The sequence below is a fragment of the Phoenix dactylifera genome, chromosome 2 (assembly GCF_051530095.1).
Source record: "Phoenix dactylifera cultivar Ajwa chromosome 2, Ajwa_hap1_PhDact_Kaust_v1.1, whole genome shotgun sequence".
In the NCBI taxonomy this organism is placed as follows: domain Eukaryota; kingdom Viridiplantae; phylum Streptophyta; class Magnoliopsida; order Arecales; family Arecaceae; genus Phoenix; species Phoenix dactylifera.
The window spans coordinates 5779178-5796081 of NC_143191.1; the positions used below are offsets into that span (position 1 = coordinate 5779178).

Below are 16904 nucleotides of genomic sequence, written 5' to 3' on the forward strand. Positions count from 1 at the left end.
TAGGCAACCTACCACAGCTCATATTGCTGGTTATACTTATTCAACTTCTTTACTTTAGCATAATAGCCAATAGGTTAGGTCATGTATCTTTCTCTAGGTTGTGTTATACCATAACAAATGGTAATGCTACGATCACTTCAATTTTCGGATGTTCCCTCATGTGTTAGTTGTGGATTGGCCAAGTATCATGTTTTTGCATTTAATAAAAGTGAACATATTTCTATATCTCATTTTGATTTGATACACTCCAATATATGGGGATATAGCTAATACTCTTGTTGCTTTTATAGTATGAGCTCCCTATGTTGTTCATATATCTCTATTTTTCTCTTTTCAGATGAATAGGGTCGGTAAGAACGAAGGATGTTCTCGGCTTAGAACTCGTGCTAACAAGCTTGGTAATTTTGTAGAAAGATTTTAGTATTTTAAATTAACCATGAATCTATAGTTAATGATTTTCTGAATGTTGAGGATTATCGGTTTAGTATTTATGTCTTAATTTATACATTCTGAACCAGTATTGGTTCTATTTAATTATTAATGAATATTGATTTCTATTTATTATATATTTTTAAAATAATTTTAAAATTAAATATAATATGAGTTTTGTATTATTGTGGGCTGTATCTTCCGGTAGCATGACTATATGATGCTATGAAATCTCAGGCATAACACTCTCTTTCCAGGGGAAAAAAAAAACGCACACCATCGTGCTCCCAGGGACCACTGGATGCGAGATATTTTTGTCCCAAAAGTGTTAAAAATGTTTGTCATCATGGCGTTTATATTTATTCATACATACAACTCCATCAAGCGATCACATCATGCTTTTGGACACCAAATAAGACAGCTCTTGGGATGGGATATTCACTCGCAAAAGCATCCTATGATTCCAGTCTTTAGTCAATGCGAGGAGCCAAGTAGAATTGGCTCAAGAGAATCCATGTGAGGGCAGGGTTTAATATATAGGGAATATACTTTGATGCCATCACGATTCTTAAAGCAGAAATCAGCAAAAGTTTGTAAAAATGCATACATGCCAATTACACTAGTTGTCATGAATTTTTTGGCGATCTAGTAGAGGTGTTGCAACTCAATTTCTATGGTTGGGAGTTAATATATATGTGCTTTATTTGGATGCATGGCTGTAATGAGTGAGAACTCCATCTCCTATATCCTCTAAAACCATATGGGGGTTGCAATGGATTGTGTCATGTTGGTCTTTCTTCGCTTCAATTATGATCCAGGCTTTAAAACCTGTCAATCCATTATTGGTTGATTTATAATGGGGTTTAGAGAGTAAATTTACAATGAGCTTACTTATTTTATATAAATCCATATCCAATGTAATAACGAGCTTGCTTATTTTGATAAAACTATATCGAACCTACCAATTCGGTTATAAATATCCACCTGAGTGGTTTACTTTAAAAATGAAAGATTAGGCATTTGGAGAAGAAGAGACGATTGCAGAGAAGCAAAGATTCTAAGTGCTGCACGGATACTTAAGAAAATAGCAAGCTCATGACAAACAGCTGGCTCTTGTAAATTATGCACTCTGCTTCATGATATAAACTAACCTAGTTCTTTCTTATAAGTAGGACATAACTTTATGGTTGACATATCATGGCCATTTGCATCCCTTTTTGGAAATACTTAAAAGGAACTAGGTTGGTAAGCTAACTTAGAGATGATTGTCGGTTAGCAAAATTTTTAGAGTAAATTACAAAAACTTTCCTTGAGGTTTACATTTATTATACTTACATTTAATAGTTTGTAAAACCTATAATTATATTCCGTTAAATTAAAGGTGTTAGTGAATCCATGTTCCTCATGTGAAAAGTAAAAATTGACCCTGAGTGATAAGTAAATTACAAAAAATACTGAGATTAAGGATAAATATATTTACATCCAATAGTTTAAAAAACCTACGTTTATCTTCTTAAGGTTTATTTTTATCCAATATTTTAACCTATAACTTAACAGAATATTAGTCAAATTGTTAACTTAAATAAGACTTACATACCACATTAGAAAAAATTTAGAAAATGACCAAACTAGCTATAGGTGATATAATATGTACCAAAGAAGGAGGTACCATGGGTCAAAACTCGAAAGCTTGATCTTGATGAATTTAGAAAAGAACTACATGCCAAGAAAAAACAATCTAGATCTCTCAAGCAAGTAGATACCTCTAAAAATTTTTACTGCAAAGAACTAATATTAAGAGCTTTGTTGCTTAAGTTAACTTATTTATGGTCTAAGGCAGGCTATGGAACCACAATTGATGTACTTTCCAAAATGAAGAGTTCTCACGCATGTATTAATTTGGATTCTTTTGAAGAGTTCTCACCACAATTGATGCCCTTTTTGGGAAGCATTTGAAGTTTCGACCAGGACCTAAAAGATTTTGAATCTAGTCTCTTGCGAGGCCACAACTAGCTGGCCTTACATCGCTTGCTGGGCAATTAACCTAATTCATCATGGGCTTACATAGCTTTGGGGAGGCCTGGCCCAACTCATAGATCGTCCATCAACTCCACCATGCAATCTTGGCCTGACCCAGAAATGTGCTCCAAGTAAGCTCGAGCTAGTTTAAGTTACAGGGAAAGCAGCACATATAAATCCTCTGTTCAATTAAAGATAGATATTCCCAACCAAAAAAGTGAAAGGCAAATGGTATGGTATTTAAACTATAGGAGCAATGCTTAAAATTATGACAAAACATAATTTTTATAAAGAATCTAATAGTGCAACAGATTGGATGACATCTTACGTAGCCAATTATATAGAATCCATCTTATGGATTTCCACAGCTGATCTACCATCTCAATTTTTGAATATTTTATTTTTTGATTTTTATGGATGTATTTATAATAGAATGGTTTAATTTTTTCTGATTTACTTCTCAAGGAACACCGATCCATTGTAACATTTGGCAAAGGAGATTTTATGTTACCAAGGTTGTGCCATGAAGCATCATTGTAGCTGCCTAGGATAATGGTTTGTTTGGTCTATTTCCAACTTGATGACTTCCAAATTGGAGATCCATTATTCTAAAGTTCCATAAGAAACATTTATGACTTGAGCTATGCTATCGCCCTTTGATACATACTATGTTCAACCCATGCAGCAGTTGTGGATTGGTGCAATGCACAAGAGCCATGTAGATCTAAAAGAGGGGTCAATGGCGATTCAACCATTCCACGAGCGCCACATCAGCAGGGGAAATAAAGGGAAGTATGCGTGCGTGCCAACGTGAGCACTTGGGTTTGGGTGGGGGATTTTGGGGCCTACAATGAAACAACCAGTACTTTCATTTAAAAAGAAAAGAAATAACCAGTATGCTGTTCTGCAACAAAATTACTGCAATGAAGAGTAATTTATTCATCTAAATGAATACTTGGAGATGAGAAAGACACTCGAAACTTTCTAGATTTTAATTTCTGCAGCAAAATCTAAATTCCATTTCTAATTTTTCCCATAACCTTGAAAAATCTATAAGTTTGATTTCAACCCCTTGCATGACTTGTAATTAGAAATGCTTTTCTTTTCAAGTGTCAAAGAGTAACAATTATTGTGCAATCATGATCTTGTCATATTAGCTTTTACATAGCATAATTTTTTTCTTTTTGATTTCGCACTATTCATCTAATTAAAATATTCTTCAAATTTAACTTAAAAAATATAATATTTCTCATTATATGATTAGTCGTGCAATCAAATTATATTGCTTTGCAATGTCATTTTGTTGCCTCTAAAAGAATAAGGATGAATGAGACAAATATGAAAAATAATTTTAGTAATTGATAAATGTAAGTTTTGGAGGGGAATATTTGGTGATATCAACTTTATTCAAAACTTATCAATGTGGATCAAAACAATTGCATTAAATCAAGTCAATATATTAGAAATTTATCCAAAATTTAACTATACATGCTAAAAATTGTATGTTTTTATTTTTTTAACATTTTCATTGTATCTGGTAGATCAATCAAGTGAATAAAATCAATATATTAGTTCCTTCTCAATGCAATTTGTTGTTTTTACACACTAATATTTTCTTCTTTGTTTTTTTTTTTTACCACCCCTATGGTCTATGCTCATCATTCACATGTAACATGGTTTGGACAGATGTGCCATGCTTGTGCATGAACCCATCGAAATGAACTTAGGCTTGACCTATAATTTAGACATGATTTATTCCATTAAAAAATAATAATGAATTACTTCATACTAAATTTTGTTTGTCGATCAAAATTTTAGACTTAGAGCAGTCTAGAGTGCTATTTGAATAGAAAAACTATTGTTGCTTAATATGGATTACTTTATACAATAGTATTAGTATTAAATATTTTTATAATTAATATAAATGTAAACTTTTCTACAATATTTTATATTTTAATCAAGATATTGCTTATATGTTATATTAATATTTTATATGTAATTTACTACATAGAACTATAATTGATATATCAATATATGATGTTATGCGACATAATATATTGTCATAATAATACATAAATAATATTTTGTGTTCATATTGTCAACCTATAATATATTTATGAAAAACAAGATGTTTTTTGTAAATATAGATATTATAATAACATATTTCATTATTAAATATATAATGTATCAGTATATTGTACTACATTGGTAATGTTATGTGTGATACACACACACACACACACTATAATCAAGAACACAAAATCAAAATGAGAGCAATATTTACATAAGCAATTGGATTAAAAAATAGGCATAAGGTTATTCCAAAGTGGATGTAGAAAAGTTATGCCAACAAAAATAAGCATGAAATGGTTTAATTGGGCATGGCTTATTGACGGTCTATGTTTGCTTTGTAACTAGTCTTCGATTGCCATAAGATTCTATTTCATGTCTAAGGTCCCTAAAACTATTATTTAAATAGGGGTGGTGGTGGAAATTTTATTGGAAGAAAAGCGCTATCACTTAAATAGGAGAAGGGTTGGAAATTTCGTTGGAGGAAAAGCTGCTTGCTTTTGCATGCATTGCTATTTTTTACATTTTATATGTAGGACCTACTTTGCTTCTTGGTCCAAATATTAGCTTGACATATCTCAATTCATATGATATAAGTTATCGCTAGTTGCTCTATTAGCGTGAGATAGGAGTAATGGTGTAAGAGTCGGAGTTTATTTCTCAAGTTAACATAAATAAATGAAAAGTTTTGATGATTATGGGTGGCAACATATATAGCTTGGCTTGGATTTGTTCATGTACATATTCAAACCCCAATTACACATGTTAGACCCAAACTATTCATAACTTGATATCGACATGCAATGGTCAACTTGAAAATAATCAAAATTGGGTTGACCAAGAAATAGTAATTGGATATTTTGTTGCACTATTTTTAGCACATTTTTTATTAGTTTCAAGTTACTAGATGTACATAAAATGTCATCTTATGAATGTTGAATATCATTAACATCACCGATCGCCATGCTTAATGGATGTGATATTGGATTTGGTGATCAAATTCGATTATCACATATGTTGAATTTCACTACCTATTTATTATCATTGGTTTACAAGATCTCATGGTTTAATTGGATTTTGATTGTGATTTTAATTATGTCAATCTATTATTGGTATGGATTGACCTAATTGCAAATCCAATCTAATAACACTTTAATAGTATTTCAAATTTAGTTTTAAGATCCGAATATTTGAGAACGATGATAGGTGGAAGTTTGGTTGAAGTCCAGATTTGAACTCAAATCACTGCTGCCTCCTTCCTTGAATAACAAAAATCATAGGTATCAATGGATTGAATTGCTCGCATAGTTGCATCGAATAATGACAACTTTGGCACTAATGATTTTGGAGGAGTCTTATCACCAAACCACAACAGCAGTAGCAATGCTATGGATTTCCTACTACATAAAAAAATTCTTTTGCTCCATAGTAAGAGGGAATTGCTGTAACTCGTGACATTTATGACTAGATATAGGGGGTTAGTTGATCATAGAGTTACCAAATTAGCGACGATTGGCTTGATGAATTTTTCGTGAACAGACAACAAGCTCTTCAAAGCATTTTTCTAGTAACATTGTCAAACTATCATGCTTTCATACAATTGAAATCTTGGCACTTTTTTTTCTAATTATATGCCTTCAATTTGAATCAACTTTAGCTAGGATATGAACCTTTATGCCCAGCAACCTAAGTTAAGCTGGTAATGCCCATAACTTGTAAAATTATGAAAAATACTCCTCAACATTGCTCCAATTCATCTTCTTCATGAATCGCCGAGCCCGTCCTACAATGAACCAATATCTTTTCATTTTTTATCACATTGATTTCCATCCAACGAAAAATTGAATAACTAATAATCATCTCGACATCGAGTAACAATTTTAAGAAGGTGTCATTCCTAAGTGCAAATCCTTTGTAACCCTAGATATAGTAAATTTTTACAGTCAATAAGGTATATTACATGTTTCAATTGGACATGCACTTTGGCTCCGTATAAGCACATGAAATTCAACAAACGATGAATATAAAAATTAGAAAAATTATTTCAGGACCAATCAGAAGCTGCCACGCGTTCGGTTGGTCGTATCGCGGTCCAACCCGGTTTGCAGCAGACCTGTGAACACTGGTCCCTGTTTCCATCTAATTAAAAAAAACTCGGGGGGAAAAAAACAGAGAAAAAGGGTGACTTTGATCCCTCCTCCCCCGAATGCCACGCGAAGACGAAAGCTTCCCGCATTAAAGAAAAGGAAACGGTCTCCTAGAGAGAGAAAGGAAAGAGACAGAGCGAGAGGTAGAGAGAAAGAAAGGAAGTCGGCGTTGCAGATGGATGGCAAAGCCTAGCTCTAACCCTAGAATCCCCCGGATGGCGTCGTCGCGGGTGATGGCGTCGTCCTCGTCGGCGAACTCCGATCTCGCGCGCCAGTCCTCCCTCTTCACCCCGGCTGTCGCCGACCTCCATAGCTCGGCCGGCGGCGACTCCGTCAAGACCCTCGGATCCATGAACATGGAGGACCTCCTCTGCAACGTCTACCCGGAGAATGCTGCGCCCTTCGCCGGCGGGGAGCCGTCGGCGTCAGAGCCGGGGTCGCGGCAGGGGAGCTTGGCGCTGCCGAAGGAGATTGAGGGCAAGACGGTGGAAGAGGTCTGGAGGGAGATCGCCGCCGGCAGGAAGGCGGACGGCGGGGACGGATCGGGCGGGCAGATGACACTGGAGGACTTCCTCGCGAGGGCTGGGGCGGTGAGGGAGGAGGAGCTTAGGGTTCCTTCGGGATCCGCGCAGGGGGGTTTTGGGTTGGATTCGGTGGTGATGGACGGTGCGTTCAGCCAGCAGCAGCAGCAACTGCCGCTCGAGAACCCGGTTCTAGGGTTTGGCAATGAAGTGGTTGGTGGCGGCGGAAGAGGAGGGAGGGGAAGGAAGAGGGCGGTGTTGGATCCAGTAGACAGGGCGGCGCTTCAGAGGCAGAAGAGGATGATCAAAAACCGGGAGTCGGCTGCTAGATCGAGGGAGAGGAAACAGGTCCAAGATTTTTTATTTTCCCATTAATTTATTCTTCCGTTTTAATGGATGAATAATTTAGGGCTATAAGTATCACATTTGTGTATATGTATGTGTTTTTATCCTTAGACAATGAATAATTTGATCCTTCGTGGTGTGAAAAATGTTAAATTTGTGCATGTTTATGTTTTTTTATTGGCTGTGTGAAAAATGTCAAATTTGCATATGTTTGTGTTTTCTTATAGGCCTACACTGCGGAACTTGAATCTTTAGTGACACAGCTGGAGGAGGAAAATGCTCAACTACTGAAATATCGGGTACTGCTTCATGTTCTTTCTAGAATCTAAATAAATGTCATTGTAGTAAAAGCAAGCTTCCTACCAAAGAATGCAATTTTATCACCTGGGAAAAGATGAATTTTCTTGCCTTTCTTCTAAACAAGTTTGATTTCTCTGGAGAACATAATGTCTTTTGGGAAGTGAGATGTCAGTGTCTTGAAATCTCATGAGAAGGTTTGGTTTAATAAGAAACTGAATTGCGCCTCATGATCCTATAGGTTGTTTGTGTACAATAGCGTGAAGGAGTTTCTGAAACACAGCTTTAATTCTATAATATTCTGCCCATAAGTATGAACAAGGGACCTGAGCAAGTTTTTCTTTTGTTGTGCCAGCAATTTTTAAATGATTAATGATGCTGGATTTATTACTTGTCAATTTCTTCTGATGTTGGGGTCTGGTTGAATTGTGAATTGCAGGTGGAGCAGCACAACGAGAGGTTCCAGCAGGTATGGATGCATGCCAGTCTCCTGGTTGTATATTAACTTATATAACAAAAAAAATTTGCCTCTGGATATTTGCTGCATCAGAAATGAGAAAATATGTGCAGTTCTCATGTCAAAGTTTTTCAAAGGTCTCTTCACATTTTGTTATGAATGTTTTTATTTATCTTCCTTGATCGGATTTGATTTGATATGCTAAGTCTGTTTTGCATAGCTTGGATGGCTGCCAAAGTTGGAAATTTAAAACATCTGGATGTCTTTTCAGAAAAACATACTACAATGATGATTTTTTTGTTGTGCGGGAAATTCAACATTCCACAAAATTTAAAAGCATATGAAAAATGCTATGAGATCTATTGCCAAAAGTTTCCCTTCACCATTTGCAAGCCATGTGGCATGAGGGAATCTAAGCTTTATACGACCACCTATCCTAAATTGCGCTGATGGCTGACCATTCGAATCGCACTAATCCCCTATGGCACATGGCATGACAGTGGCGCAGATTTGGTAGCATTAGTAGCATTCAAACAACGTTTTTTCTCCCATCTAAACTAGTCTTTTGTTGTACATTTCCTAAAGAGACATTTCAGTGTATATTTACTACAATGTGGATCTAGTGCTAATTTTTTAATCATTAGGTATGTAAAAACCAGACATGTTATCCCTCTGAGTTAGACCATTTATCAATATCATACAATAAGTGCACTCTAATGTGATGAAAAATCATGGTGTTCCAGCAAGAGATTTACCAATAGTTGCACCAAACATGCTCATCAACTTGAGAATTTCAACCTTGTGGCTCAAGAGTCTGATTTGAACCCTCCTAGTAGCGCTCAAACTTCATTAACAAGTGATCACAATGGTTTTGCCCATGTGATTTAACACTTGGAAATTTTGTTTAACTATCTTGTCTCGTTCAACAATCTTAATGCTTGCCCAGATTTATGATTCATCCCATTTTTGTCATCCTCCAAAAACATGGGTGAATATTACGATGATTTCAAAAAAGTTATAGGTGCTGGATGGATGGCCCTATTCCTGGTTGATGCCTAGGCATTAGGTAGGTGCCTAGGTGCTTGTTAGGATTTCAAGTTGAGAGGCTAAGCAAATTAGGATTTTTATTTATTCTTCTCTCCGATGTTACGCCAAAAATTAGTCCATATTAGGCAGCTGGTTGAATATTAATTTCCCATTTTTCATACATGTTTGTTGCCTATTCTGATTTTTTTTTCTCGGTTAATACACCATCTATATGAACCTTGTTGCATGTTCTTGAATGTTCAAGAAATTTGAGTGATGGCTGGTCACCCTGTATTCTTTCTAATTATAGATAAATTCTGCTTACAATAGATCTTGTTAGGTCACTAGCAGTGTTGTCTAAATGCCAATTATTTAAGGAGCTTTGCACCACAAAAGAGTCCCTTTATACAAGCTCAAAACTTTTCCAAGATGTTGTTTTATGCCCAATATTTTTCGATGTAAATATGCTATTTACTCGAATCGCATATCATACTGCACAATTTAATCTAGTCCTTTCTCTTCAAAGCTCATCAAACATGAAATCATAGTCCAATTCGAATTCATCATGCAAAAACCATCTAAAAGACATGTCCTATTTGCTCATGCATGTGATGCCAAGCAAATGACCTTTTATGTAGAGCAACACATATGAAAAGTATGGAGATGAAACATGTATAATGCACTTAAACTATGTATTGTAAACTACATAGAGAAACATTTTAAGAAACAAGTTGAACAAAACCATGCAATTTAATTAATCTCAAAGTAAGTCATGGAATACAAGATATATTATTGTGCTTTTAAGGCAAGTTAATGGTAGCTTTAGGTGAGTTGATGGGAGGGATGCAGAATGCAAATAAATTAGGCTGTGGTTCTGCCATGTTAAGTCAACATCCTAGTCCAAGGCTTAGGCTAGATTAAATTGTCCTGGTAGAGGCTTCAAACTATTATATCAAGATAGGAGAAAAAAAAATCAAAAACTGGGGAGAGGGGATGTCTAATAAAATAATACTATTTTTTGAAATTCTGAGTGCTAATAATTATAGACACAGGGACATGCATTATATTGGAAACTTGGTGGCACTCTAATAAATGATTTGTCCTTCTTGTTGGGGTGAGCTCAGCTTGGTTGCATTTTGCAGTCAAGTCAAGCTCATTTAATTTTGAAACAACTTATTTGTTTAGAAACAACTCATCTAAGAAACTAGGTGAAAGCTAAGGTACCTCAAGATTTTCATGCACACATATATCTACATATATACTCCTCAATGTCATAATTAAAACATATTTTATCCTAAATCCTTAAACTCATGTAAAAGTGCCTTGAGTTCCTCATTTTTGAATTCCTAAAATTACCCTAATCAGATTACTCCATTAAAGATTTGAAATATTATAATATTCATATAATAAATGTAATTAAATTTCTTTCCTGAAAAGGATTAAAACATGATAGACTTCTAGTAGATTTCTATCTCGAAAATGTTTAAAACATGTTAGATTTCTATAGACAAAGGGATTCTAACATTGCTGGACTTTTGAGAATAAGCAAAGATGGTATTCTACCATTGCTAGACTTTTCAAAATGATAAAAGGAAGAGTAGACACAGCATGAAGGAAAAGAGGCACTCATACTAACTTCTAAACCAAAGAGAAAAATATGAAGTTATGAACTAAGGGAAGGTGAAATATTGCATTAAAAGAAAAAGTTAATTATGAATTTATTATTTCCATATCTTTTTAAAAATTAAACTTCAATAATTATTTAAATTCTAAAATCTTTAGCAACCATATGCGTCTGCATGCACATTATAACTAGTTTTGTATAAAAGAAAATATCTTTCAAGGATAAATATAAAAAATAACCTTTACATATAAACAATAAGTAAAATAATATATATAAATTATTTATTTATTTGTATCTTTATCTTAATCAAACTGAACTTGTGTAATTGAGCCTAGCTCTAGCGTAGCCAATTTACTAATCAAGAAAATCAAACTTGAGTTGAATTTCAAGGGAAACATGAGCTGCTTGTAAAATGCTCACCCGTTTGACAATCCTACTTGCTTAGATAGTTAAAAGCTATATTACGTGGGTTTGATATGATGCAAATTGTGCAGCAGTGATCTGGATATGCTGTACATCACTTGATCTTTTAGTGCCTAACATTGCTTTGTGCAACTTTTATGCTCTATGCAGTTAATAGTTAATTCAGACTTGTGCCTTGTTATATATACATGTATGCTTGTCTTGAACATACCTATGCTTAAAAAAATGCAGACTGATTCTTGTTGTTTTACAGTCATGGACTAAAAATTATTTTTAGATTATCATCAAAACAAGAGAAGAAGAATAAAAATTTTTGGTCAGTAGTCTCTTAATGCAAAACGGCAACATGTAAATTAGGCACCAGTTAATCTGCTCATCAAAATATCAAATAAGCTTCTTGATTGATGGGATCACATCCATCCATCATATACTCTTGCATGAACGATGCATGATGCATGTTGTAGCAGCTGGATTGAAATCGTGACTCTAACTCCCTTTCTCTTGTTGTTTCAATGTGCCAGCTATCATGGCTTTCATCGCCTATGATCCTATCTTGCAGTTTGATCCATCCACTAGTATGCTTTATCCATCACCGACCTTATCCACCCAATTCTGTGCATCTCTAGCTAGGTAGCGTACCTTAGCACCTCTTTCCTCGAACTCTCTCTCTCTCTCTCTCTCTCTCTCTCTCTAGCTTTTTTGTTTCCATTAACACACCCCCTTCTCTCACCTTCCCTATCTCCGCTTCTAGACTTTCAGAGTGCTGTGCTGGACTTAAGATCCTATACTCGTGTCATGTCTTGTCATCATGGATATGTTAGGGTAAAGCACGAAGTTTGAGTATTGTAGGCTACAACTACAATACTTGGTATGGTTATTCGAAGTATACATTCTAAAAGCACCTCATTGCAATCAATGAAGGATTCTCTATTATTTTATTGCTAAACAATATCAGCCTAAAGTTTCTAGACTCATCTATTGAAGTGTGGTGCTATTTCCTTTTTCTTCTATTATGGTGTATGTGTTTTTCGAATAAAAAGTTGCCATTGGCTAGTCAACTTATTTTTGTCATTAGCATATTTAGGATGCTTGCATATTTTTATTTTATATATTGTGTTGTACTGAAGGTGGGCCTTGTTGCAACAGTAAGGTTGCTCTATTTTGACTTGGGTGTGACAGATTTGAAATATGGAAACAGTCTCTACGCACATGGTGGTAAGGCTGCATACATTTGACCCTTCCCATAGTGGTGGGAACTTCATGCACCAGGATGCTCTTTTTTAGATTGTGTTCTATAGAAATGTCCCTTAGTTATGGGTTTTTGAGGATGAAGTGTCTGTCACTTGGTGACACATGCCAAGTTTCTAGGCTAACACTTCTATGTTTTCTCTACATGCGTTGGGCAAGCGAGTAAGGGCGATTGAGGGATAGAATAGAATGGGGCGCAATGGTATTGTTGGCTAAGGATTTTCTTCTTGTTACAATGTCGGGGATCACTTTGGAAGAGGTGAAGGGGAACTGAGAAATGATATATCTCATTTAGAAATATTTATATGTTTCCATGTTTTTTGATTTTATAATAATACATAAACTTTTGATTGTCATAATACTAATATGTGATTATTAAAAGGTTATCGATAGCAATGTTTGTCGTATCGGTTGGTACCATACTGTACAGTACGTACCGTATCACACAGGTACCAAACTAGTACGCAATCTCACCATATTAACACTTGGTATGCCTCACTGTCTCGTATTGTACTGCATTACTGACACAATAGGATAGTATTGGTACGGGGTCCAGTACTGAGACAGTAAACCTTGATTGATAGTAATCATTGTACACTTGGCTTATCAAGCTTGATATCTAGGACCAAGCTTAGGTCTGACTCATTGAAGAAATGACTTCTTTTTCTAGACTAGGTCCATTTTGTGTTTGTCATCTTGAGTCCAAGCCTGGCTTAAAGCAGATTGAGTCTGTTTAGCTAACAGGTTAGCTCAGTACACAAGCACTTCTGGGATGGAGTGAGGGAGATGTTAAAAAACAGTCTAGTCATTCATTTGTATTCACATTTGTCCTCACTCAGTGATGATACTCACTTGCCTCTAGCTCATCAATTGTCGTGAGGATAATGTAGTCAAGGCTTGGATTGTGAGTGTTGGAAATTGATTCTAGGTAATTGCTTGCTCTGTTAAAATATATAATCTTTCATATAAGTTGGCAAGAACTGGTCTTGTTACTCTTGTATGATGTGATAAGGCTTGTGGATTGTAGTTCTCATAAAAGCTTTGCTCCGTGAAAGTGCAATGACTTTGTCTTCATTCTGGTGAATTACAATGACCTCCTTGATTGTATGGTTGTCAAAATAAAAACTTGAAATGTATCTCATTAAAATTCTAATTCACTTTATTTATTTATTTATTTATTTATTTGCATTGTAGAGTGAACAATTTATAAAATCTTTAAAATAAAGAATTATAAGACTCTTTATCTCACTAATGCAAATCTTTATATTACTAATTAGGTACGATAGCTTGTACCCTGTGAACAGATAATGAGAGAATGAATTAGGATAAATACCAATCCCCATTACGGTTAGAAAGTGGAGACCATATAGAAAGGCTTGTTTTTAAGGCATTTTCTTATTTTTACCAAGTCTCTTTCTAATCATAGCTACCTCATTTTTTTCTGAAACTTTCTGCAATCTGGTTGTTCAACATATGGTAACATTGGCTAGCCCTGTGATACTTGTTTGGCTATCCCCTTCTATTTTGTTTGTCTATTATATACATTTTAACTTATTTGATTAGGTTAAATTTATAAAGCATCATGGTAATGATATATATTTATTTAAGCACAATAGCACATTATTCTAATGAGAATCTCAGTAGGTACAGGAATAGCATTTGATCTGAAAGTAGTGGCTTAGCCATTTGCTGTGATAGCGTAATGATAACTACCTTATGTTCAATTGTTCTTTTGTTTCTCTTTTAGTAGAAGTTCAGAACACTACCTTCTCTATTTATTGCTACTTTAAGAAGCTGTTTGCTACTCTACAGTTTACACTAAAAGTTGTATTACTTAAAAAGAAATCAGTATATGGGGTTTACCTGTTTGCACAGAAAGAAACCTAACGTGAAGTGTTGTTTATAAATTAGAATCATAATTTTAAAATAAAAAGGTCAACATGTACTTGTCTACACAAACAGCTATATTACAAGGGAAGAAGCCTCCCAAGACAATTGTGTGCAACTAGCTGTCTCTCATTTTTTTTAAAAAAAATTAATCTCATCCTTTTTTTAAGCCAAATGGTTCAGTTCTATTGTGGTAGTCCGCAGCAATGATTTGTTGAATCACATAATTATGCAGCTCTAAAGCCAATCAGGCTAGGAACAGGGAGGTGAATACAGTGAGTATAGTGTCAACTATTTTAGGAGTTAGCCTAATATATGCACCTGATACAAACTTCTTATCACACTATAAATTAGTACCTAAGACATAGCAATGCAACAGACATGAATTCAATATGCAGTCAAACAATTAGTATATAAATGCCTTGCTGCACTGTGTATGTGAGGGGATAAGTTTATGGTTATCAGTTCTTCACCTACTTGTTGACAGCATAATTTTGGAGATCCAATGTTTAACAAGTTACATGAACCAAGATTTATTGCTTTTGCATTTATAATCCCTTATATTCTACCATGCAAGCAATCTGTTGACCATCTTTTCATACACAATACGTGAAATGCCATAATGTTGATCAATCTTTTATGGTATATATGGTTATGCTCTTCAATGCACTTCTACTCTCTAAGAACTAAGAAACTATTTTGTTTTCTAGCAAAATTAGCAAAAGAGTATATTATAAATGCCAGTTTTCCAAGTTTATGCATGTACATGAAAGAAATTATTGTGCAAGCAGCTATTGGGTATTTCCAATAGTTAGCAACTATTTTGGGTATTTTCAATAGTCTAACCCCATCAATTAACATCATTAGGTATTATTTGTTAAGATCATGGTAAACTTTCATACCATCAATTTGTACTAAGTAGCATTAAAATCTTTACTATTTGATTAGTTGCTGACTTTTTTTTAATTTTAAATTATTATGTTTAGGAGCAGAATTGAGCATTTTAGACTGGATTAATGTATATGCTGTTTTTGATTAATTGTATTTGAGACTGTATCTTGATTTTACTCTCTTAACATTGTTGTGTATGTCTCCAAAACCAGGAACTGATGCAGTAATTTTTTAGGTCTTCCATCCGATGACTATGATATAGTCTTTTATAGCTAACACTCCTCTCTTATAATATGAAACATTTTATTTTGTGACATCAGCAACTGGGATTAGCTGCTTTCCCCCTGGAACAGTACATCCTTTTGACTCGTCCATCTAGAATTATTTGTACTTCTCATGCTTGCCATTCCTGTCATATCTCAGGCCATATATATTATTTTTGTTTATATCTGCCAGAGTCCAGGTGTTGTAAATCTTCAAAATGTCAAATAGTTCATCCCATGAGGGGCAGCACAGCCCGAATTTGTCCTCAACACTTTTCTACATAAGCGTGTTTATTTGCACGGTAGTAGTAATTCGGTTTTGTCTGGCTAATGGCTTGAACTATTTTTTTCGGGCAGCTGATGGAAAATGTAATCCCAGTTACTGAGAAGAAAAAACCGAAGCCACCTCTGCGAAGAACTTGTTCCATGCAATGGTAGGAAGAGTGCCAACGGAGTCCTGAGTGGTGGTTTTTAATTCCATTCATAGAAACTCTAGAAGAAATTTAGAAAGCCGTGACTGTTTGAGGGGAAGTCAGTATGTGTAAAAATGTAGAACAGCAGCCAACAGAGGCAGCGAAGGTAACATTCTAGATGGATGAGGGAAAGTGGTTGATGGACTTGCATCTTTTTCCGTTTTAATTTTATGCTGTGAAAGAACAAGGGGGTTGTAAAGAGACTTTTGAATAAGCAGGCCGCTTAGATGTGACCTTTATATGTATTTTCTCAATATACAAAATCTCACAGAAAATAATTCACCATTCAAACATTCTCATCTTCACTGTGGGCAAAAAATTTATTATGATGACATGAACTTCACCTCTCAGTAGGAAACTGACCTAGTTCAACTTCTATCATCTTTGTTTAAAGCTGCCAGTATCGTAGTTTCTACATGTGTATGCTAGATTTTCATGATAGCTTTTGATTAAGTCATGATATTGCACTAAACCCCTGTAAAGCTCAATAAAATTTCTTAATTTCAGCTCTGATTCTCTTCATGGATTAGTAGCTACATAACGCAGGCAAGATGTTGCATGGATTAAGAGCTGTGGACTGCAAGCAAGATATCTTAACACTCATGTTCCATGAATGAGTGAAGTGAAAAATTGAAAATTGCTATTGATCGCTATTCATCTGACATGGTGTTGTGATATGGCACCTGATGATTCTGCCAACCTTTGAGTTGCACAAACCCCTTGGACCTGCATCAATCCGCTGGTCGCACGCTGGTTGGTCAAAGGAGCAGTTAGGGAGCGGCAC

General features: G+C 35.1%; 1 protein-coding gene across 2 annotated transcripts; it reads left to right on the plus strand.

Annotated features, from left to right (window-relative positions):
* Positions 1–6686: 6686 nt before the first annotated feature.
* On the plus strand, positions 6687–16425 carry LOC103704361 (bZIP transcription factor 12-like). Of its 2 annotated transcripts, none has more exons than XR_015975015.2 (4): positions 6687–7534; positions 7759–7830; positions 8268–8422; positions 16005–16425. XR_015975015.2 is itself a non-coding variant. In XM_008787616.5 (4 exons), the coding sequence occupies exons 1-4, from the start codon at positions 6845–6847 to the stop codon at positions 16083–16085; spliced, it is 873 nt and encodes a 290-aa protein (XP_008785838.3). In that variant the 5' UTR covers positions 6690–6844; the 3' UTR covers positions 16086–16425. The 2 variants fall into 2 exon arrangements, 1 of the variants encoding a protein (XP_008785838.3); XM_008787616.5 differs by having other exon boundaries at positions 6690–7534; positions 8268–8297.
* The last annotated feature ends 479 nt before the right edge of the window (positions 16426–16904 follow it).